The sequence below is a fragment of the Zonotrichia albicollis genome, chromosome 1, assembly GCF_047830755.1.
Source record: "Zonotrichia albicollis isolate bZonAlb1 chromosome 1, bZonAlb1.hap1, whole genome shotgun sequence".
Classification (NCBI taxonomy): domain Eukaryota; kingdom Metazoa; phylum Chordata; class Aves; order Passeriformes; family Passerellidae; genus Zonotrichia; species Zonotrichia albicollis.
Genome location: NC_133819.1, coordinates 4,760,549 through 4,785,055, shown reverse-complemented (window position 1 = coordinate 4,785,055; position 24,507 = coordinate 4,760,549). Strand labels below are relative to the sequence as shown.

At 46.8% G+C, this 24,507-nt stretch overlaps 1 protein-coding gene across 3 annotated transcripts; it reads left to right on the top strand.

The window, feature by feature from the left end:
• Positions 1-310: 310 nt before the first annotated feature.
• On the top strand, positions 311-23,859 carry XIRP1 (xin actin binding repeat containing 1). 3 transcript variants are annotated; one of them, XM_074546578.1, is made up of 4 exons: positions 311-449; positions 12,157-12,311; positions 13,906-13,959; positions 15,544-23,859. In XM_074546578.1, the coding sequence occupies exon 4, from the start codon at positions 15,544-15,546 to the stop codon at positions 23,227-23,229; it is 7,686 nt and encodes a 2,561-aa protein (XP_074402679.1). In that variant the 5' UTR covers positions 311-449; positions 12,157-12,311; positions 13,906-13,959; the 3' UTR covers positions 23,230-23,859. The 3 variants fall into 3 exon arrangements, with proteins under 3 accessions (XP_074402679.1, XP_026652478.2, XP_074402733.1); XM_074546632.1 differs by lacking the exon at positions 311-449 and adding an exon at positions 7,404-7,508; XM_026796677.2 differs by lacking the exon at positions 12,157-12,311.
• The last annotated feature ends 648 nt before the right edge of the window (positions 23,860-24,507 follow it).

Below are 24,507 nucleotides of genomic sequence, written 5' to 3'. Positions count from 1 at the left end.
GCCCTGGCTGTGAGGATCACAGCCTGAGGACATGACAGTGAGTCAGGGAAATGCCTCTTCCCCATTGCAGCACTGCCTGGCTGCATCCCCATCTCCTACCGGGTTACACGAGGGGTATTTTGAATGAATAAATTCTGAAAATAAGCCAGGTCCCCAGCCTTTCCCAGCCCCTGCTCAGAATTGCTGGGACTCATGATTGACTCAGCCTGGTGGAAGAGCCATTTCACTGTTCCCTAAAAATAGCCCAAGTAGTTCATCCTCTCAACATAGCCCAGCACCCTGAGATAAAACCAGCTGCCAGAGACCACTGGGAGGCAGTGAACAGACTGAGGCTGTGGGGTGTGGAGCAGGGCTGTTTTGGGATACACAAAGGGCTGCCTGGCCCTGGGCTTCACACAGAATTTCCACTGGGGCTGTCTGAGACTCAACTGAGCTGCAGAGACCTCCCTGTGAGTAATTGTGGGGTAGATTAGAATGGGGCGAATTGTTGCATGAATATGAACCTCAGACTGATCCTAAAAAGCAGGGAAAAGGAGGATGCTTAGTGTTTCATGCTATGAAGGTGGTGTTGGAGCTCATGGAAAGCCTGGATTTTTTTCTGCTGGCCTGGATTTTGGTAAATCCTGCTCTGTGCTGCAGGTGTGTTCGATGTAGGGTGGCTTTGGTTTGGTTCATGACCATGGTTCAGGGTACCTGGGTGTATTCTAGACAGAAACAGAGCATTGCAACTGTGTGCTTTTCTTATAAATACTGATTTTTTTTCTTAAAATACTGAAAATCTCAGCTTTGAAGCTTAAACTCATGGGGACAGATCTTAGTGTCTACTCTCTCCCAGACAAAAATACTGTTATTTATGATCACCTTGAGCACAAATAGGGGAAAGAATCTGTGTGGGATCCAGATGCTGGGGGTGGAGGGGACACCTTCCAGACGCAAATCCTGCTTAGGGCTGGTAGTGGGTAGGAAGCAAAATATGAAGTGTTCAGAAGGAAATGAGCTTTGCTTCATCTTACATCCCTGGAGAAGAGGAGATATGGAGGATTAGTTAAGGGGGAAATTTCTTTCCTTCTTTCTTCAATCTCTGTCTCCAGAGAGGGTGGAAAAATGTGTTTGTGTCCCTAAGCCAAACAAAGGGCTTCAGGAGGGGGTCAGCAGCACTAATGTGGCCATACCTCACTCCCTGCTTGTGCTCACATGTGTGGAAGGACACTCCAAAAACCTGTGTGGAAGGAAACTCCAAAAACCACTCTAAGGTGGGGCAGAAATGTGCCCCTGTGTGTGCATGTGTATGTCTCCCTCCTGATTATCCATCTGCCTTTTGGCTCTAAGGGCTGTCATGTTGTCACCAGGAGAGCCAGGACTTCAGGTCCAGCCCCAGGGATGCTCCTCACTCACCATGAGAAGGGCCTGACCTCAGCTGAAAGTTGTATTTTTTTCAGCTCATGTATTCATCAATGGCCAATATTTCTTTCTGAGATTATTGTCCAGATGATGGCTGTGAGAGTAACAGGAATTCTATAATTCAGTGTAAAACTTTAATTCTGTGATTTTCAGAGAAATTCTCTAGCTCTCCCCAGTTCCCACCAGGTCTCCAATCTTTGTATCAAAAAAAAAAAAAAAAAAAAAACCAAAAAAAAAAAACCATGAAGTGTCTTCAGACTTTTGTTAGAAAAAATGGATTTAGGGAAAGAAAGGTGGAGTTGTCTTCCAGTCCCTATGTCTCAGGTACAGATATCACTTTGTAAGAAGAGGCAAAATATAAAAAAATCCATACTCTTGTTGGGGAAAAGTGGTAAATTATTCACTAGTGGCAGTTAAGGGACACGGCATGAGTGGAAATTTGTAGGAACATCTTGCAAAGGTTGATTTCAGCCATTGAATAGAATCAGTATTTTACAGGATACAAAAGCTTCCTTCTGGGGGAAAACCAGGCAAGAATGCCCAAAACCTATTACAAAAAGGGAGAAAATCCTTCTTTAGCACTGGTGAAATCCCAGGACTGGGGCTGAACAGAGTAATAGGAATCTTTGCTTGAAGTACTGTACCTTATTGGTATCCTACATTTCAAGCCAACCATTTCTCTCCTCTTCCACATTCTCACTGGCAATTTGCCTCACTCAGAAACAAATCGAAATCCCTGGGAAATCTCAGTAGCTACAAGTGGGTTTGGGGTTTTCTCTTTAAAAGATACTGCCAAACTGGTTTGGGGTGTGACTCTTTCATCCAAAACAGCTTTAACTTTTCTTGGCTGCCAGCAATGCAGAGCTGCCAGCAGCATGGAAACACCAGGACAGGAATAGAAAGGCAAAGCAGGGCCCTGCAGCTCCTCAGGGCACGTGGCATCCCTGCAATGCTCCCACGTAAACACCGTGGCATGGCAGAGAAATGCTGAGATGCAGAGCCCTGATCCCAGCTGGGCCCTGCATCCCAGGCAGGACGTGGGGCTGGGGATGCTCACGGATGCCTGCACACTCATTCCCAAGGGATCTTTTCACAGGGGTGAGAGAGGGCTTCCCTTAAAAGGCCTGGTATGTGTGGCATGCCAAGAAGCCCTCTCCCCAGGCTGAGGCTGTTCCAGTGGGAGCTGGGAGCTGCTTTTCCTGGGGAAGGGGGGTTTGGAGGGAGGGGAGCTGCTGTCATGGATGGCCATCCTGAACTCCGGGCTGGAGGGGCTGGGATGATGGGATGATGAGGGAAAAGATCCTGGGAGAGGGGTTAGGGATAAAAGTAGTGTGTTACTGTTGGGTTGGGCATGATATACACACACATGGTCAGGGTCTAAGAAGAAAAATGTTTTATTTTGTTCTCCAGCTTTCTCTCTTAACAAAGAGCATGATCTTAAGTTATTAACTACTTCACAATAACATATTTATTGGTGCAAAGCAATTAGCATCAATATCATCAGTAAAAGTTTTACAGAAATTTAATAAAGCACTTATTCATCTATGCATCTACTCATCTACTATTTAGTCTACATGTCTACTTATATAATATTACATAACTTTATATTTTATATTTTTATTTTTATTAGATTATATTTTATATTTTATTGTATTGTATTTTATATTTTATGCTATATTTTATATTTCTATTTTATAATATATAATAGCTTAAGATCACGCTCTTAACAAAGAGCATGATCTTAAGTCATTAACTACATCACAATAATTCCTTCTATTTATTGGTGCAAAGCAATTAGCATCAATATAATTAGTAAAAGTTTTACATAAATTTAATAAAGCATCTACTTATTAATCTACACATCTGCTTATCTACTTAATCTACACATTTACTTATATAATATTATACAATAACTTTATATTTTATATTTATATTTTATATTTTACTATATTATATTTTATACTTCTTTTATGCTATATTTTATATTTATATTTTTATATATTTTTATATCTTATATTTTCATTATATTATATTTTATATTTTATATTATATAATAACATTATATTATATAATAACTTAAGATCACGCTCTTAACAAAGAGCATGATCTTAAGTCATTAAATACATCACAATAATTTATTATATTTATTGGTGCAAAGCAATTAGCATCAATATAATCAGTAAAAGTTTTACAGAAATTTAATAAAAAATCTACTTATTAATCTACACATCTACTTATCTACTATTTAATGTACACATCTACATATGCAGGTAGTCTAGCTTACAGAAATTTTCCTGTATTTTTCTAAACTGTTTCTATGCTAACAGCCTTTTCTCCTTTGCTACGCATACACTGGAAAACCATCAATTGTTATTTCTTCTATTAACTCAGTTTTGCTTGCATGCCAAGCCCCTCCATACCAGTGCTGATGGTGGGCTAGGGGAGACAGAGAAGTGGGGAAATGGATGTTGAGCAGGGGTGTTTGTCACGACTGCGGTGAAAAACCCCTCTGTGAATGGCAAATAAAGTCACTGGAGGGTACCAGAACGAGCTGGGCGTGACCCACGATGTGTCAGGGGCGGTGACACACGGGGGACAGTCACTACACATCCCCTTGGCCTTGATTAACTCTTTATAGACTCAGCAGAGTGTGGGGGTGTTCACATGGGTCCCAGGACAAGGGAAGAGACGAGAATCTTGACTCCATGTTTCAGAAGGCTGATTTATTATTTTATGATATACATTATATTAAAAGAAAATTATATATTAAAACTATACTAAAAAATAGAAGAAAGGATTTCATCAGAAAGCTTGAAAGGAAAAGGAAAGGAATGATGATAAAATCCTGTGACTGCTCACAGCCTCGACACAGGTGGCTGTCATTGGTCATCAAGTAAAACCAATTTCACATCCTGGGTAAAAAGTTCTCCAGATCACATTCCAAGTCAGCAAAACATGGAGAAGCTGAAGCCTCTCAGCTTCTCAGATGAAAACATCCTAATGAAAGGATTTTTCATAAAATATGTCTGTGACAGCAGAGGGATACAGAGAACAAGGTAATGCCCAGGGCACAGGGCAATTTGTGCCCAGGGCACAGTCAGGGCTGCACCAACCTCCCCCAGGCCCTTGGTACCAGACCTTGGGGTGATGCTGGATCCTCCCTCAGGAAGGACAAGCCCGCAGCAGTTGGCCCACGCAGGAAGGCCACGTCCCCAAACAGCAATGCCACTTGCAGCTGTCTCTCAGCAGAGCTTCTTGGCATTTTTTTTGGTGCCCAGAATAGAGTCCTCCACATTCCTGGATTTTTGCAAAGCCCAGAAATAGCCCCGATCTGCCTTGGGGCAGATACTCAGCTCTGCCTGAGGCTAAATTTTCCCAGCTCTTGTCAGAAGCTCTCTAAATTACCTGGGGGTCATGATGCTGCTCCTGCAAAGGACATTCCAGCTGATACCAAAGAGACAAAAACATTTGCAGAAGTGACCAAAGATCATGAACCTTCAGTTTGGAAGTGCTGGAAATTGCAAAGAGATCTGATTTTGAAAATCAAGGGCAGGAAACAAGATGTTTCTCAATAACTGTTTTTTTTTTCCTTCACCCCCTTCCACCCTCTCAGATTTGCAAATGCAACTTTACATGTGTGCAAAACATTAATTATTTTACTATAATTAGTGGACAATGCCTAAAAGCATGAAATGATAATTTAAATCTTATTTCCTCTTCAACACAGTTAGTCTTTAGTTACATTATTTTACCTCTTTGTTTAGCACCTTCCTCTGTTTCTGGTGCTTTTCTTTTCAGCCCATTTCCCACCCCAGAAATCATCTATTAACTCTGTGTACCAGAGCTCCTCTAACAATTGCAAGATATGGCTTGCAAACAGGCCAAAATCTCTCTTAAACCCTTTCAAAAGGGAATAATTTCTATTTATTTGATATGTGTTAGTCATTACATTTATGTTCTATACCATCAGGGCTCCCCATCTCCAAATCAGGTATCTATTGTATGTGATTCTGGACAAATTTATTTGAAAGGACAAGGTGTGCTCATGAAATTCTGGAATCAGAAAAAAAAAGCCTCATTAGGTTGTATGATTTTTATTAATCATCCAGCTGTAATCAATGCTGTTCTTATATCTGAGTTGGTAGGTGACCATGACAAAAATCTCAGTAACTTCTTTTAAAGGTCAATTCCTAGAATGTATAGCTGTAACAGGTACTCTTTGACCAAAGCAGTAAAAAAGCACATGAATTCTATGTAAAAAGAACATGTTTACAATGGCCACTCTGGCACATAATGGGCTGATCAATGGCAGAAAGAAAAAGCTTGAATTTCAAACACCCACAGTCCTTTGTAGGACTGAAAATGAGAGAAAGTACTGTGGTTTGAAAAGAGAACAAAGTGTGATCACAGGGGGGAGCACCCGTTAGGGTGAGCAGAGTGTTTTAGAGCATGACTTGCTCTCAGTCTCTGCTAGATTCTAAAATCCTATCCATGCTCCCTGTTGCATCTTTGTCCCACCTTTTTCCCCCCTTCCTTTAGAAAAAACAGGTGGTATTTTAACATTCTCTAAGCCTCATGAGTGGGTCGTGAGGGCAATGAGGAGCAGATAGAGATCCTCTTCTACCCAAATCCTTTCTGTCCCAGGACCACCCTTCCCTGCCCACCCATCACTGAAGCCTCCCAGAACCACTCACCATTTCAGCAGCCTCCAAACTGGGGCAGCAGGGAGCCTGCCCTGCTTCCCACACCTCCCTCAGAATGTGTCCCCTCTGGCAGAGCTTCCCTGTGGACCAGGGCTGCTGGCAGAGGGGTTAGGGCAGGGATTTAAACCTTTCCCTGCTGGCTGAGCACCCCCAATGGGCTGCCTGCCTCCTGGATTAAGCAGCAGCCCTGGTTTCCCAGCCAGCTTTTATGGGTGCTCACCCATCTGTGCAAATTCCCCCAGCCCAGCCATGGAACTGTGCTGGTATTTAGGAGTCACTTTGGTGAGGAAATTGATCCTCTGGGGAGAAAAACTGGGAGGAGGATGGGACAGATGTGATTCTGCACATGCAGGTGCCACCTCCAAGGGCAGAGGTACTCAGAAATGGGGTCCCCATCTGCAGGGATGTGCTTCCAGCTTTGGGACAGGCCAGTGGGGTGCTAATGTTTCACTGGGATGAACAGCAGGGACAAGCAGGTGGTACTGAGGACATATCCAGTCACACAGGGGTGTCACACACTTCTGGGTCAGGAGGCTGAGCTAGTAGTGACTGTGTGATGGCTGACCCCAGACAGGGGGGAATACCAGCCCCAAATTCCCAGGAAACAACCAGCCTAGAGAGCCACAAAGCAGCACTTCCTTGTTAATTCATCTCTATCCTCTTGGAATAGAAAGTTGCTTTCACAATCTGAGGTTTCACTTGTTTTCCTGCCCTGAGTGCCAGGAGTCCCTTTGCTCCTACTGGCCTCTGAGAATTGAGGTTGGGTCCTGCACCATGGGATATGCACCAAATGTCCTGTGGTACTGGAGGCATGGCATAGCCAAGGCATGAAACCACAACACATCTGTGCTCCTTGGCAAGGACAGGCCAGGCCCAGCAGCCAACATGGCAAACCACATCTTTGCTCCATGGCAAGGACAGGCCAGGCCCCGGAGCCAAAACAGCAAACCCAAAATTGACCTGCAGAGCAACAAACCAGCACTGAGCAGGGGGTGGAGGATGCCGGATTCGGGAGGAGATGCTCTCTGCAGCACTGCTCCCATCAGTGAGCAATGAAAGGGACAGAACCCTGGCAGAACTTGCCCCACATCCCTGACATTTACAAGCCCAGTGCAAGCCCCCATCTGCTCCCAGGCCCCGTTACACAAGCCCAGCTCCCACAGCGCTGTGGGGCGCGCGGCGGCAGCACAAAGGGCTTTGCTTAGCAGCTGTGTTTGCTCAGGGTGGCTGATTTTGGGAGCACAGCTGATGACATGTGGTTGGCCAGGCGACCCAGGGGACTGGTGCTGAGCTTGCAGCTTCCTTTTTTAATAGGTGACTCAGGCGCTCGGTAGCTCACTGGGGTTGGTGGTGGGAGCCGGGCAGTGAAGGAGTGCCAGCAGCAGAGGTGGTGGACACCAACAGGTGGGTAGCGTTGTTTATTCATTGGATAAAGTGGTTTAAATAGAAATTAGAGTGATTCAGAGCTGCCCTGCTACTGCTGAGATGGGGTTTTCTCAGGGGAGGGAGGGGGCAGAGGTTTTGTTGGTGATTTGTTTTCCACTTGTTAGGTGCTGGCTGCCAGGTGTAAGATGATTCTGGTTCAAGAGACCTGCAATATTATCTCTAGCAGGAGACAAAGCAGTTGAGTGATTTATGGGCAATAATTGGAGAGGATGTGAATGAACTTTCAGATGAATGTTTATGAATCTTTTCCCCCCATTGCCTTGCCTACTGTGTTTAGAAATATCAGTGAGTACAAAGGAATACAAGGAATTATTTTCCCCTTTTGCAAGTTTCCTCCCTGCCTGCCTGGGGTGCGATTTCGAGGGCAGAGAGGCTGTAAACCAAGCCTGACCTGTACACACATGGGGCATGGGAAGAGCTCAAGAAACCTGACAGCTGCTCCTTATGAGAAGTCCAAACATTGCAGCCCCTGACACAAAATGTGCAGATTCATCCGGCGCCAGACAGCGACATGAAGGACATTTCACTGACAAACGCCAGCAGGGAGGAGCATTCCCTGTATCCTTCATTTGGACAGCAGCACAGTGCCAGCCGCCGTGTGGGACAGGAGGAGGGGGGATTCAGGAGATCTTTTCCTCCTATTTTAGCTCACAGGGGATGCTTTAATGCCTGAGGTATCGTGTTTAACACCCCTGGGGCCGCAGTGGCGCAGTCAATCAGCGCGGCGCGGGATGCAGCGCTCAGGGCCGGGGTGGATGCCGAGCGCGCCAGCAGAGCCCTTTGCTCAGCAGGGCAGAAATGTGGAGCCCAGCCCTGGTTTCAGAGCTGGCTTGTAGGAGTGACGGGGGGTAGGATGGTCAGGATGGAAGGAGGTGAGAGATCTCTGAGGCCAGGTTGTGGAACTTGGGGTTTATTGCAAAGGGCCTGGGTGCAGGGCCCTGCTGGGAGCTGCCAGCCACAGCTCAGAGCAGGCCTGAGAGAAGAGAGGGGTAGAGAGGATGAGAGGGCAAGAGAGTAAGGGAGTAAAAAACGTAAGAGAGTGAAGATCCCATTACAATACAATAAATCTTCTGTGTTGAATATTCTAATTCTCACTAACCAATCTAGTACAAGATACAAATCCTGTAGCATTTACATACAGCCTATAAGAATCATTACATTACCATACTGTGCTACATTTTAAACCCTAAAAACTCCTCTCTGGGCCCCTTTCTGCCAAGCTGGCAGGGTCTGCTCTGACCCTTGGGCCTGTCTGCAAGCAGAGCGTAAAGTTTTATCAAAAGGGGATTACCTTCAGCTGGTCACACCATTGTTTTCCAGTTGTTCAGTAACTGAGGTATCTCAAAGCTTGCTTTCATTTCAATCTCTCTTATAGTTTTTATATTCTCAAAATCGTTTGTCAGACAATCATATTTATAAGGCTTTCCTATTTCATCTTCCCCAACACTGGCTTCCACCTCATCCACGATAAATATCACGCTAAGCCTGGGTGCACAGCGATCTTTAGCTGTGCTTCAGCATCTCCGGCTGGGGAGCTCCCCGCTCCCTTCTGGGGGATGCTGTGAAGCCACACCTTGCTCTGGTGTGTCCTCGGTGCCTCTGGGATGTCACTATCCAGGCACACGTGACTGATCAGCCCTCTCATTAGCAGAACGAACCGTTGTTCTTCAGCTCTTATCTATAATTAGAGATTTAGAGGGAGGCAGCCGCCTGTTTCGTCAGGCAGAGACCAGATTTCTGTGCAAGCACAGAGCCAGCACAGAGGGTTGGAGCAGCCCTTCTCCAAGGCAGGAGGCTTTGTGAGAAGTGATAACCAAACACAGGGCTGTGCACAGCCTGTGCACTGAAATAAAAAATCAAAAATGAGAAGGGAAGAAGAAAAAAAAGGGAAAAAAAGGAAGCAATAAGGGGATGCCTTCAACAAAAGCTTTGTATCTAATTATATCTGTCATTAAAACAAGCCCTGTGGCTTATCATCCATCCAAGTTAAGGGGTGAAGGAACGGGCAACACTGAGAGTGTGCTATTTCCCTCTGTCTGAACTGCAAATCTTCTGCCTTCAGCTGCACTATTTGTTCATGGCTGGAGGGGCATGTTGCTTTTCTTTGTGCCGTATGTGAACCTACAGGCCTGTAGGTCAGTACAAATTAAATCATCTCAGCAGTAATGCCCACATCCTGGGGTGGGAGGAGACCATCAAACACCACCAGCCCAGCTCATGGACACAGGGATGCTTTTGCTAAGCACTTCTCACCAAAATGGTCAAGCACAGGAACAATTCTGTCAGCCCTGCCTTGCCAGGAGGTGCTCCTATCTCCTAGATGTGGTTTTCAAGACAGCCAAGGGCTTGTATTCATTTTCCCAGCCAGAAAGGCTGAAAATGTGTGCTTGGTTTCCTTTCTACCTTGAAGGCTCACTGTGCCCAGTTCTCCCCATTGCTCTCACTGCAGGACTTAGCCAAATCTCATTACCATGCAAAGAAACTTGCTGTTTGCCAGACTGATTGGACTCTTTTTTGCCTTTCCAGTAGGTAATTCAACAATGTAGGATGAAAGAAAGACATTCCCAGACAAGATTTTTCAAATTCCTCAAAAAGGAGTTTTTTCAGATTACCCAAAGCTTTCTGCAGTCAGTTCAGTACCTCCTGCAAGGACCCTCTTGACGTCCCTAGGACAAATGGGAACAGTTTTAGACTAAAAGAGGAGAGATTGAGATCAGATATCAGGAAGAAATTCTTTACTGTGAGGGTAGTGAGAATGGGTTGCCCAAAGCAGTTATGGATGTCCCATTCCTGGAATTGTTCAAGGCCACTTGGACAGGCTCAGAGCAGCCTGATTTAGTGAGTGCCATCCCTGCCCATGGCAGGCGAGTTGGAATGAAATGTTCTCCAAAGTTCCTTCCAACACAAACCATTCTATGATTTCCTGGATGCTGTCCATCTCAAAACTCCAGGATTTAGTCACAGTTTGGGGTGTCTTGAGCAGACTAGGGGCAAATGGTGCAACCAGAGGGTGGTTGCAAACTCACAGCCTATGTCAGGATGCACCAGGTCTGCCCCAGCCTTGCACTGCCTGCAGTGGCTGTAGACAGATAATTCACTTTGACTCAGTGGTTAAGCTGTGGACAGCAGAAATCAGGGAGAAAGGTGCTATATTTTGATGGAGATTTAGGAAAAAAAAACCATTAAGGAAATACCTTCTGTTTCCTCCTCTGGTGTCCTAGTGACCTCCAGCAGCTAAATCTGCATTGCATCCCACTGCTTCCCCACGTATCCAGCCTTGGTTCTGCATCAAAATGCCTGCACACCTGCAGGAGCAGCTGGAATAAAGGACAACAGAAATCTTGAGGTTTGAACCTTCCAGCAGCACAGCTGGCAGGGTCTGACAACCCACTGAGGCCCCTCTGCTCTTATCTTCATGGCTTTTTGGTGCATATTTGTACCTATAGGAACTGGTATTTAATTTGAAGCACATTTTTAGTGCATGGAGTTGCTTCCTGTCAAATTAAAATAAAACCAGAGTAAGCTTCTTTCAGTATTTTAGATTAAAACTTCAAAATCTGAACTTAAAATTCAGAATGCAAAGAAGAAGAATCATTAGGTTTGTGGTTTTCTGATTCTCATGATCTGAGTGCTGAGGTTTTAGGGCAAAGTATGCTTGAATGGCTGCAGTGCTTCTAGTGTGCACATATTAAAAAGTACATCAGCCCTTTCCTGCCTGTGCAATAGCTGGATTTGTGGAGAGAGAGCCCATTGTTCAAAGCAAAAGCATTGCAAATACCTCACTAAATCCGAATGCAGCAGCACAAGCCCTGCAGAGAACGGGAGAACCTTCTGGTGTTTTTACAGTGGGAACAGAGAAATTACAGCCCTGACTAACCTGGAGGGCTGAGAGGCACCCTAGAGGTGTAAAGTTCTATATATTGTGTATGTCTGTGATGAGAGGTGGAGATAACCATCCTCACACCTGGCAGATTAATGCAAAAAGAAAGTTCTTGGCTCTATTTTGGAGTTGCTTCTTTCTTTGAAAACTGAAAGAACTTGGCTTTCAAAGGGGGCACCCCATGGAAGTTGGTGCAGCTCAAAATATCAGATCTCTAAATTCAGAGCAGGGTTTGAAGGCTCTAGCAAGGGCTTTCTGGTACATCCTGTGGCAGGTGTCACCCTTTTCATCTCTCCCAAAATGAGCTCCCAGGGGAGAGGCAAAGTGGATGTAGCTGCTTGTGAGGCACACCCGTAGGAGAGTGGTAAGGCCATGGAGCAAAAAATGTAGGAATTGCTCACGTTGGATATGTGTAGCTCCTCCATGTCCTCTGACTGGCTCGTGTTCAGTGATGGCCTTGCCCAGGGAAGCAGGAATGGGGCCATCAGCTCACTGCCAAAGTGTCCCTCTCATCCAGGCTCAACAATCCACCTCAGCCACCAAGGAGATGGGAATGTCCATGCTTTTTCCCCGGACAGGAAGGGTGTGATGTTACGTTTTGGGGACCAGAGAGGGAGCTGTGGGGGACCTTGCTGTGCAATGCCAGGAGCCCAGCAGAGCCCGTGGGAAGCTGCTGGCCCTGCCCTCCTGCCCGTGGCTCACCGCACACCTCTGTCCCTGTTCCAGATGATCGGGCACGGTCGCTTTTAGACCCATCGGGCAGCGCCAGCCTCACACTTCAGCAAGGACGAGGGAGGTGCTCTGCACCCTCCGTGAAGGAGCTGTCGGCTCGGTATCTCTCGCAGACAGCTGCTGCTGCCGGCGCCAGCCCCGCACAGCCGGTAAGGACCGGGTCCCCCCGCCCCAACACCAGCGGCATCCCAGCAATGTCCCCTCCGCAAGTGGCTGTCAGAGGGTGACACAGAACGTGTCTGCTTCTGTACATCTGAGGAAATACCACGTTTGGTTTCCCAAAAGTGACCATTTTCCCCTTGCTGCTTGCAAATGTAAGATGTGTACAAACATATGCATATATCACATACTTATTAAATTACACACACAGCCCTACATCCACTAGCCTGTACAGTTTACTGATATTAAGATTTCCCCTTTATTTGCACATTTATATTCACATACATCCATGGAGGAAATAATCAGTACAGAGCAACACATACGTGTCCATGCTATCCCCATTTCCACGCACAAACATATTGTATTTGCTGGGAATGTCCTGATGAAGGCAGGAATGATGAATTTGATTTTATGCTTTTAGAAGGCTAATTTATTACTTTATGATATTACATTATATTATAGAATACTAAACTATATTATACTAAAGAATACAGAAAGGATGCTTACTAAAGGCTAAAAAGATAATAATTAAAACTCATGACTCTCTCCAGAGTCCCAACACAGCTTGGCCCCAATTGGCCAAAGAGTGAAAATAACTCACACCAGAATTTAATGAAACAATCACCTGTGGGTAAACAATCTCCAAACACATTCCACATGAGCACAACACAGGAGAAGCAAATCAGAATTGTTTTCCTTTTCTCTGAGGCTTCTCAGCTTCCCAGGAAAAAATTCCTGGATGAAGGGATTTTATCAGAGAATGTGAATGCCACACACACAGAAACATATATACATATGTCCATATATGCCACGTTTAAGCATAACTTTGCAGTGCAACCTGTGCTTCTCTGTTTAGATCCCTTAGTCTGGGATCCAGGGATTTAATCCCGCACTCCAGGCTGATCATTGGGCCACAGGATAATACAGGTTATAAGGGTTATGAGGCATATTTTCCCCCTTTTCCCAGTTCCGCTGGTGATTCAGGAGTGACATGGGATGGGATTTCATATCTGGACCCTTCCCACTGGCACGTTCAGGTTTCCCCACACTCTGAACCTTTTATATGCCCTCCATTCAGAGATGCAGTCTCTTGAGTGTTACCAAGAAGGGTCCAGATGAAGCAGAATCAGTTGAAAATAAATAAGTGGAGACTGCATTTGGAAAATTATAGCTGGTTAGAGAACCAAGAATTTTTTTTTAAAATTCAAAGCAATAAATTACCCAATTTATAATGCAACTAAAAATGTAGATCAGTTTCATTTTTTAAAATATTTAACTATAAGGAAAAATATAGACTAAATCAAACTTTGGAGAAATCGGTGCTAGTTTTATTTTTCCCCTAACTTAAAAAAATATGTTTGGGGTTTTGCTTGTTGACTGAGACATTAGGAAATATATATATGATCAATTTGGAATAAGACTGCTTTCTCAACTGTACAGAACTGCCAATGAACCAATAAACTGAAAACCTGCATGGTTTTCAGTTCTCTATAATTGATATACACATAAGTATATAAAAATATATATGCAGATAATGTGTCTTGCTGTGTAGTTTAATGGCATTTCTCCTCATATCTTTTCCAGAGTACTGTGAAGGACAACTCCATTCACTCTCCCCACAGACAGAAAAAAAGCAAGGTAGGAAATGTTTAAGATAAGCACTGTTATCTAACCAAATATTTGTGGCCCGTGAGTGTGATCTAAATACCCACACAAGGCAGCCAGGAGCAGTTACATACTGAATATAGCTATCAGCTGCTCAGCTGCCCTTCCCCACATGCAGAAGTTCTTCACAGATTAAAAAAACCAGACAAACCCCTTATTTTGAAAAGTGCATTCCAAGTACATTGGCTCATGCAAAAGATTTGCATTTTTTCACTCGCTGCAAAATATGCTGATTTTGGTGTTCTGAGTGTGGGTTTCTTTTACTAATGTTCAAAACTTATTTTTAGCCAGAACAATCTGTGTGTAACAGAGTGAAATAACACCGTGCACCATTGCTTTGAGCAACAACTAATAATATTCCAGGCATAACTCTGCAGACGTAACTGCACAGGCATGCCAAGGGTCAGCAGATCTGTTTACCGGAAGGAAAGCCACCAGGATTGCAGTCTCTTTTAGACAATGATTAAAGGCTTCAGCTACCTTCCCTGTGGATAAAGGCCCAGGCAATGCAGGTTGCAGGTATTCAGTTCAGTGTTCAATGCCCAGGATGCAAAAACTGAGGAGAAAAATTGCAGAAATGGAGAGTCAGAGGGAGACTGGACAAGCACAGCCCACTCTGTTCACTTCTGCACCAACACTGCTGTGAATTTGGGATGAGCTCAGTCTGACTGAGTATAAACAGGTCCAACTTTCCTAGCCCCCCGCTTTAGGAGTTGCCCCAACTTCTGGTCCCTCAACCTTGCTTTTCCTCCTCAAGCAGCACAGATCATGAGGCCTGCTGATTCCAGCAGTTTGCAAACCTTAGTTAGCCTCATGCCTGTGCAAGTCTGCAAGTTAGAACAGCTTTATTTAAATGTCCAACTGTGTAAATGTGCATCTACTCTTGTGCAAATGGGGCACACTTCTGAGTGCAATAGAAGAAATCATTAATGAGATGAACATCCTTCCCCAAGCCCTCCCTCCTGAGCAGCAAGGAGGGGGCACCCCACAGTGCTACCAAAAGCTCATCATGTTACCTCACTAGCCAACCTCATCAGCTCAGTTTGACACTTTGATTCCTTCTCCCCATTTTCTTCCTGAGACCTCTTCACAAATAGCTCCCTGGCTTTCTCCTGCACCCAGATCTTTTGTTCCCTGCAGGTCCTCAGTTGGGGACACAACAGTTCTGGACACTGGCCAGCAGGAGAGAGAAGTTAACTTTTCACTGAATTTTCTAAGTCAGCTTTATCTTTCTTGTGGTCACTCTCTCTTGGTCACATAGCCCAAATTGGGCACCTCTGTTGTGCTCTAGCTGGACTGAATCCTGGGAATTGTAGACTAACCACCTCACCTGGATTAGAGACCTCACTTGCTGTGGAACCAGGGCTAACACCAAGCCTGGAGCGTGTGCAGTGATGTGATGGCTTGGAGTGCTGTGTGCTACTGAACCAAAGGTATGGAGCTAACTGGGAGCATGGATTTCCCCTGTTGGCTTTTCCCTTTGCCGCTCACTCCATTAACAGCCACAGGGATGGGGGGTGAGAGGTGATGCTGACGTTTAAAACTGTTTCCCCAAAGATGTCAGAGGCTCAGAAACCATCTAAAGTTGCCATCCAGAAAATGGAAGATGACCTGCCTCCCCCTCCAGCCGTTGGCTCGGTCCAGGTTGTCGCTCCAGGGGTTCAGGATCTCAATTCCCTCCCTGTGCCTCCTCCAAAGCAAGCCTTCTCCAAGTTCTACCAGCAGCGCCAGGTGAACGAGCTGAAGAGGCTCTACAGGCACATGCACCCCGAGCTCAGGAAGAACCTGGAAGAAGCTGTGACTGAGGACCTGGCAGAAATGCTTAACACCGAGGATCCCAATGCTCAGGGCTCCGTCAACCTGGATAAAGTTCTCCCAGGAGAGGTTCAGTCCATGCGCTGGATTTTTGAGAACTGGGCACTTGACTCCATTGGGGACCATCAAGCCACGAAGAAGCTGACAGAAGAAGAGATCATTCCCAGTGGGGATGTGAAAAGCACTTCCCTGAGGTTTGAAAGCCAGTCCATAAATGGGTACAACCTGTCAACATCAGCCAAGGTGTCGGAAACAGACCTTGCCAGAGGGGATGTCCGCACTGCCCGGTGGCTCTTTGAAACCCAACCTCTGGACACATTAAATAAACTGTATTCAGATGAAACTGAGGTGCAGGAGGCAGTTCTCAAGGAGCCTGTCCAGGGAGGTGATGTAAAAGGGGCCAAACAGCTCTTTGAAGCACAATCCTTGGATGCCATAGGACGCTGCTCCTCAGTGGAGGAGAAGAGCATCCTACAACTCAAGTCAGAAATCCAGGAGCTGAAAGGCGATGTCAAGAAGACTGTCAGGCTCTTCCAAACAGAGCCCCTCTGTGCCATCAGAGACAAAAGTGGGACTATCCATGAAATCAAGTCCGTCTGCCGAGAAGAAATTCAGACCAACGCGGTCAGGACAGCTCGCTGGCTCTTTGAGACCCAGCCCCTGGATACCATCAACAAGGACACTTCCAAAGTGCAGATAATCCGTGGGATTTCACTGGAAGAAATTGGAAGGCCGGATGTCAGTGGAGCAAGGTGGATATTTGAAACTCAGCCTCTGGATGCCATCAGAGAAATCACAGTTGAGGAACAGGACTTCCAGGCTTCGACAGATTTTGTCACAGGGGCAGATGTCACTAAACAGCGATTGCTCTTTGAGACCCAGACTCTTGACTCCCTGAAAGGAGAAGCTTCAGAAAGTGTTGTAGCCAAAGAACAAGTCATTGGAGGTGATGTGAAATCCACACTCTGGCTCTTCGAAACGCAGCCAATGGAAACCCTGAAAGACAATTTTGAGGTGGGACGTTTGAAGAAAGTGGAGCTTTCAGCAGAGGAGAAGGGAGATGTGAAGCAAAGAAAACATGTCTTTGAGACCTGTCCCCTTGGCAGCATCTCCAAGGCATTTGAGGAAGAAATTCCAGCCACCAGCATGGAAGAGGTAGTGAAAGGGGATGTGAAATCTTTCAAGACCCTGTTTGAGACTCTCCCCTTAGACAGCATTAAGCAGGCTGATGCTGAGCCCACCATCAAAGAAGAGGAGAAGATTCCAGCTGGCAACGTCAAAGCCAACCAAATCCTGTTTGAGACAACACCCCTGTATGCCATCAAGGATAGCTTTGGCAATTTCCATGAAGTCACTTCTGTAAGCAGAGAGCAGATCATCAGTGGTGACGTCAAGAACTACAAGTGGATGTTTGAAACCAGGTCCCTGGACCAGTTTGATGAAAGCATCAAGAAAGTGGACATAATCCGGGGGATCACAAAACAAGAGGTGGTGGCTGGTGATGTCAGGACAGCCAAGTGGCTGTTTGAAACTCAGCCCATGGATTTCATTCATCTCCAAGCCACAGAAGGGGAGAAGCACCCCTCAGTGAAGAGGGAGATCTCCCAGAAGGGGGATGTGAAGACCTGCCGGTGGCTGTTTGAGACCCAGCCCATGCACACCCTGTACGAGAAGGCTGAGAGGAAGCAGGAGGAGGATGGCAGCGTGCCCCAAGCCGATGTGAAGTCCTACACGTGGATGTTTGAGACTCAGCCCCTGGACTCCCTGAAAGGCCAGGAGGAGCAGTATTTGCAAGTCAGCAAGGCCTACAGTCAGGAGGAATTTCAGGGAGTGGATGTCAAAACTGTCCGGCACCTGTTTGAGACTGAACCCTTGGGCAGCAGCACTGTCAGTGAAGCTGACAGGAAAAAAACCATGCGGTACTCCAGCCGTGTGGAGTTCCAGTCTGGGGAAGTGTCCAGAGTGAAAGAGTTCTTTGAGGCCAAGCCCTTGGACACAGCCACCAAGCCAAAATCCCAGAAGGATGCTGGAACAATTGAGGCTGGGTCTGTGCACAAGTTCACATGGCTCTTTGAGAACTACCCCATGGACACCCTGAAGGACAACTCTGAGGGCATCCAGGAAATACCTCCTGAAAAGGATGCCAAGGGGGGAGATGTTGGAGGAAAAAGATTTGTATTTGAGACCTATTCCCTTGACCAAATCCATGACAAAGTGGATGAGACAGAACTCCAGAAGATCCAGAAAGACACCATGAGCAAAGCTAACGTCAAGTCCTGCACAATGCTCTTTGAAAGCCAACCTTTATATGCTATCCAGGACAAAGAGGGAGGATACCATGAGGTCACTTCAGTGCAGAAAGAAGAAATCATGAAAGGTGACATGAAAGGTGCCCGGTGGTTGTTTGAAACTAAGCCGCTGGATCAGATCAAGAAGGAAGAAGAGGTGTTTGTGATTAGGGCTGTCACCCAAGAGGACATCAAGAAGGGAGATGTCCAGACTGCACGGTGGAGGTTTGAGACAGAGCCTCTTGACTCCTTCTCAGGGGGAAAGCTGTCTGTGCCCAGAACAGTGGATGATGTGCAGAAGGGAGACGTTCAGTCCAACAAGCAGCTCTTTGAGTCCCAGCAAGTGGGCCAGAAGAAGTACGTGAGGATGGTGAGCGTCAGTGACGTGCAGCGGGGTGACGTGAGGACATCCACCTGGCTCTTTGAGAACCACCCTGTGGACTCTCTGTATGGGGACGCAGAGAGGAGCTCATCCATGAGCACAGTGCAGAGAGAGGACAGCCAGAAAGGGGATGTAAAACGCTGCACCTGGCTGTTTGAAACCCAGCCCATGGACACCCTTAAGGACACAGAGGTGACGGCCAGCGCTGGAGCCCAAGAAGAGATCCCTCGTGCAGATGTGAAAAGCACGACGTGGCTCTTTGAGAGCACGCCCCTAGATAAATTTGGTGCTTCTGAAGGTGGCATAGAAGTAGAACTGAAAGAAAGAACCATGAAGGAGACTTTAGAGACTCTCTGCACTTGCCAGGCTATCCAGCATGATGGAATCCTCATTGAAGCTAATGATATGGAGAGTGTGAAGATGGTGAAGTATCAGCTCAGCAGCCCAGGAGCTCCAGAGATCCTGAAAGAGGAGATTGTGGGAGGCCACTTGCAAAGGATTATGCTGCAGCTCCTGCACAGGACCAATGTGGAAGCACAGAGCATGCTGGTGGAGGAGGACAGAGAGGGCAAGATCAAAGTAAGCCCATTGCAGCTGCTGGACCAGAGTGAAGCTGTTAAAGGCAAAGAGGACTTGAGTGGAGATGTAGCCAAGGCCTTGCAGGGTCTCCTCAGCCAAGATGCTTCCATCAAAAAGGGGATGGTCCTACAAGAGACGAAGTCGGGATCACTGAAGATGACTCTCTACTCCCTCCTGTTCCATTCTGTCCAGCAGAAAGTCGTCAAGGGGGATGTGAAGTCAACAATTGGGAACTTGTTGGCTTCTTCTCAGGAGCAGAAAGCAGCAGCCACCATCAAGCGTGAGGACAACGAGAAGGGAAATGTCCAACTTTTTGCGAGCTGCATTGAGAAGGGAGACCTCAGCTACCTGAAGAATCTCCAGCAGGAGTCAGAGATACAATCCCTCATCTCTTCCCAAGCAGAGGAGGAGGGGGCAGATGAGAGCGGCCCACGGGTTGTGCAGGGGGCTAACATACATGTCTTGACAAATAAAGAACAAATGGAGAAAGTAATTGCAGGAGGTGAGCCAGGGGCTGTGGAGGGAGCAAAAAAGGGTTTTGTATGTGAAGGCATGGGCAGAGAGGGTGTGTTAGAGAGAGAGGCTGTGAATGCAGCAGGTGTGGCAGGCACCACTGTGCAATGTCTTGGGAAGCCCCTGCCCACAGCGATGGGAAAGGAAGAAGTTCTGTCCGGAGGGCTTAAGGTGACTACAAAGTCAATCCAAAGGGTTGCAGATGCCAGCAAGAAGGCAGAGAAAGAAGAAGCCACCACTGCCCATTTGAAGGAACCAAAATCTATGATACAAGGCACATTTCCAACACAAGTGACAGCTCAGAGGGCAGAAGTGGATGGCAAACAGCAGAGTGTGGTGGCTGGCGAAGCCAGCCAGACTCAGACAGAAGAAAAGGCTCTGGGGACTGATCTCCAGGCTGCAATGCAAAGCCTGAGGCTGGCAACAGCAGAAGCAAAAAACATTCAGCACCACGTCCAGAGTAAGTTCCAGAGGAACAGGGAGGAGGTCCACACAGCCTGCAGGCAGCAGACAGTCAGCTCACAGGGGACCATGACCCTGCAATCAACCGTACACCAGCAGGACTCCTCATCCACCAAGCAGGAGAGCAGCAGCACTGCCACCAGGACCACCACCACCAGAGTCCAGGAGGCATCCAAGACCCACACAAGCGTGTCCCAGAAGAGCATAGCATCACACAAAAAGGTCAGTGCTTCTGAGGAAGTACAGGGACGACAACTATTGAGCCAGGAAATCCAAGTTGTGCCCAGTAGAGATTTTAGCATTAAGGATGGCCTTTATACTGCCACACCCGTGAAAACCTATGTAAACCCTTGTGTTGAGTCTGATTCCAAAGAGCAATCAGAGCAAGAAGAAAGAGATGTTGGTGTCAGAGGGGATGTGCAGACAGCTATCAGAGCACTGCAAAGTGCCGCCACAGAACAGCGCCTGGTAGAAAAAGAGGACATTGTCCGAGGTAATTTAAAAGCCACACTTCAGTCGCTGGAAAAGTCTAATGTTAATGTCTCCAGAGGGGATTTTAAAGCTGCTATGATATACAGAAATGCAGGGCAGTCCTATTCTGTGTGTAAAAAGAAAAATGAGACTCAACTCGCTAGTAAGGAGACTGCTGTAGTGGCTTCAGGGTCACAGGCTGATAATGACTTTCCTCCTCCTCCCTCAGTTGCTGTGATGAAAGCAGAGCCCTGCCCACCCTCAACTAAAGCAGCAAGAGAAGGTGCCCTTCCATTACCAACCAGCAAAGATGAAGCCCCAGGATGTTCTGGACTACTCCAGACCCCTCTTCCTTCTCTCCCTTCTCTGTCCTATAAATCCAGTGACCAGAGTCCTGCAGAGAAGCCCAGGACTCCTCCAAAACCAGAAACTACTGTCTCACCCAAGAAAAAACCTGTTCCCCCTCCAAAACCTGAGCACCTCTTACATGAGGCCCATTCTGCCTCTGTAAATTCCAGTGCAAGCAGATCAACAAAACCCATCCCTCCACCCCTGCCTCCAAAACCTTCAGGCTTGAGGGATATCAACAAGCCAAGGCCTTCTCCCACAGAGCTGGGATTAAGCTGCATGGAAGTTCATGAACAATCAGGCTATGAGGAGGTTCAAACAAAATGGTGCAATTCAGAGACATCTGTGAAGAAGTCTGTCACAGTTCAGGGGATAAACCCTGAGAGAAAGCTGCCAAAATACACTGCCAAAACGCCTCTCCAAATAGCAGAAGAAAGGTACAAGGCCAGCAAAGCAGGACAAGGAAAAGTAGAACCAGACAGTGCTAAGGCCTCAAAGCCAATGAAAAATGGAGTGGTTGGTTTTGAAGTCAAGCAGGGAGTGATGAGTGATAAAGCAGCTGCTCCAAGGAGATGCCCAGGCGAGGTGGCTCAAAGGCAGACAGAGCTATGCCAAGAGGAGAAGGGGTGCTCCTCACCATCACCTCCAGCCTGCCCTGGCAGAGCACAGGCACGGGATGTGCCAGGACAAACTGAGCCAAGCATCTCCCCTGTGGGTCACAATAGCCCTCCAAAAAGAGGAGACGGCACTGCACAAAATGCCTCATCCAAGGTGGAAAGGGAAAGTGTGTCTAATTCTTATGGATCGTGGGATAGCCAGAGAGTTGTGCAGCAGGTGCATGAGAGGAGGCAAACGTCTCATTCAATGTCCTTCCATCAGCAGTCAAGGAACTCCTCCTTTGAGGAGCACCAGCAGGCAAACAGCAGGCAACTGAAATGTCCTGAGAGGGAGGCAGAGACGCCTGCCCAGGAGAAGCCAGTGGTTGTTATGAGGGAAAAAAAAATGAGAGAAACGGAAGATGAGCGTCGTAAGAGATTGTCAGTACACAAGGAGGAGATCATGAAAGGCAATGTCAAGGAGGCTATGGAGATCTTTGAGAACCTCAGGAGACAGGAGCAGCTGCAAGAGATCTTGACCCGAGTGAGGGAGTTTGAGGAGGAGACAAGCAAAGTGGATGTGAAAGCTCTCAAGAGCTTCTTTGAGAAGGTCCCCGAGTGGGTTGTGCAGCAGAAGGCCAAGCACCAGGACAAGGCTGGGGCAAAGGGGGACGCTGACAGTGTCTCCTCAGTGGATCTGGTTTTTGAGGACCTGGAGCGAGCAAGTGCTGAGATTCTGCACCTGAAGGAGCAGACACTGGCCCGCATCCAGGACATCGAGGAGGCCATCAAGAAAGCTATTTATTCTGTTTCCAATCTCAAGTCTGAGTCAGACATTGCTGGGCTCTCAGGGCTGTTTAAGGAGTCTCTGGGGAGTGCCCAAAGCTCCGTGAGCAGCAGCAACATCCGTAAGATCAGCATTGTTTCAAGCAAAGCCAGGCAAGAGGAGGTCATGCTGGAGACAGGGGAAGCAGCATCTGTGGAAAGTGCAAAGGTGGCAGAAAAGACAGAGGCAGCCAGGGCAGAGCTGGAGGTTCCCCGCCTCGTTCAGTCCCGTGTCAGCTCTCCCTCCTCACCTTCCTACATCTCCATTGAGTCTGCTGCCAGGAAACCAGCAGAATCACCCAGGACAGCACATTCCCCCCGGGATGGCCCCTCACCAGACTGTGTTGACTCTCCAGGAAAGAGGGAGGCTTCTGCTCAGAACAGCTTTAGCTCCTATAACCACCCCTCAGCAGGGTCTGCTGGGCATGATACAAAACCCTCAGAGAAGAGATCAGACCCTGTCCAAACAAAAGCTGGGCTGAGTTCCATGAAACAGCACACGCTTGGCAATGCCAGCCATCCAACCAGTGACAAAGAGAAGGGTTCTGTGGACACCTCCAAGGACAGCTGCCACTGTGGGATGAAAGGCAGCTTTTCGGAATACCGCTCCCTGAACACCCCCAGCCCACAAAATCCACGGAGGCAGAAAAGCATTTTGGAGCTGCAGACAGGGCCTGACGGGTCCAAGCTCTATGGAGCCACCCGGACTGTCATGGAGCAGTATGAGGAGATGGACCAGTTTGGAAACAAAATCATCACTTCCTCCACCACGGTCACCAAGCAGTCCGAGACACAAACACCCTCCACGCGCAATGTGGGCTCTCACCCCCAGTATGAGGTCTCTGCCTCACCTGTGTTTCGCAGATACTCGAAGAGCCCAGGTGAAGACTTCCACACCAATGGGAGTTTTCAGGAGCCAGGAGTGGTCTTTGTCACCTTTGGCAACTCCAAGCCAAAGAAATAGGAGGTTCTGCAGAACAAGAGAGAACTGTGTAAGACAAAAGAGAAAGGCCACGATAAACATTTCTCCTGTTTTATCCACATTACATACAGGGCTTTACCTGCACCCTAAGGACTTCTCAGGGTCATCGTCTTGGTGTTTGCACACAGACAGGACGAGTGCAGCCTGCCTTGGCACTGGAGAACAGCCCTCATCTGGCCAACCCAACAGACTTGGTGCTGCACCACAACCCAGAGTCCTGGCACTGTTAGAAGCACAAGGGGAAAATCCATCCATGGGCACCTTAGGGTAGTTCCCCCTAGGATGTTTGGTGGGGGTGGTTGGAGGTGTTGGATCGGGCTTCTCTGAACTACTGCAGAAGGAAGGATCAATTAAAGAACAGTCAATCTGGTTATTGATAAACACCTTTGTGGCACCTTTTACTAAGGGCATCCTACACACACACACACACACACACACACACACACACACACACACATATATATATATATATATATATACACACACAAGCTCATGTTGATGGGTGGGTTGGATAGGTTTTCTCTTAGCCAGTAAGAAAAGAAAAGGAAAAAAAATCTTGAATTGTTGTCACTCTTGGACTTGAGGGAGTTATTTATCAGTTTGTTTTTCAGTTCCTAGAAAGTGTTTGATGATAGTGGAAATTGTAAAGCTAAGACCTACAGCTACTATCAATGCTATTCCCCCAAAGAATGATGCTATAAAAGATTCTCGAGTCAGAATGGTTACTGCTTTCTTTTCTTTATTTCTAGAATTGTAATTTATTATTCACTATACACAAACCCTTTAGTTTAGATTTTCCATGCTTTCCTACATGTTTACTGTTTAAATTCATTTTGAGACTTTGTAAAGCAATTTTTTTCTTATTATGACTTGGTTTTGTACATTCTCAACACAAGATTTTAGATCTTTTGTGGCTTTCTTTTTTTTTTAACTTCTATTGCTGCACTCTGACAGTAAACTTTACCTCTAAAAATACTTTGATCGGGTTGAGTTTCTTTTGTTCAGTGCTTCTTTCCTCTGAAAATACCTAGAAATCATCTCTTAATGGACGAGTTGAATCACACATTGAAAGCACTTTGAATCACTGGAGGGATTTGGTCTACTTTATGATCTGCTGGAGGGATCTGCTTTATTCTGTGGGTGGATCATCAGCCCTGCAGCAAAGAGTTCATACTGTGATATGAAAAATGTGTCCAGGGTGGTACAGACCCCCCCAGTCCAGGGCTCTGGGTAGGATGGGTAGATGGGTACACCAGGAAA

What these genes read in the sequence shown, in the direction of transcription:
- XIRP1 (XM_026796677.2), top strand. Translation starts at nt 15,544, where the DNA reads ATGTCAGAGGCTCAGAAACCATCTAAAGTTGCCATCCAGAAAATGGAA.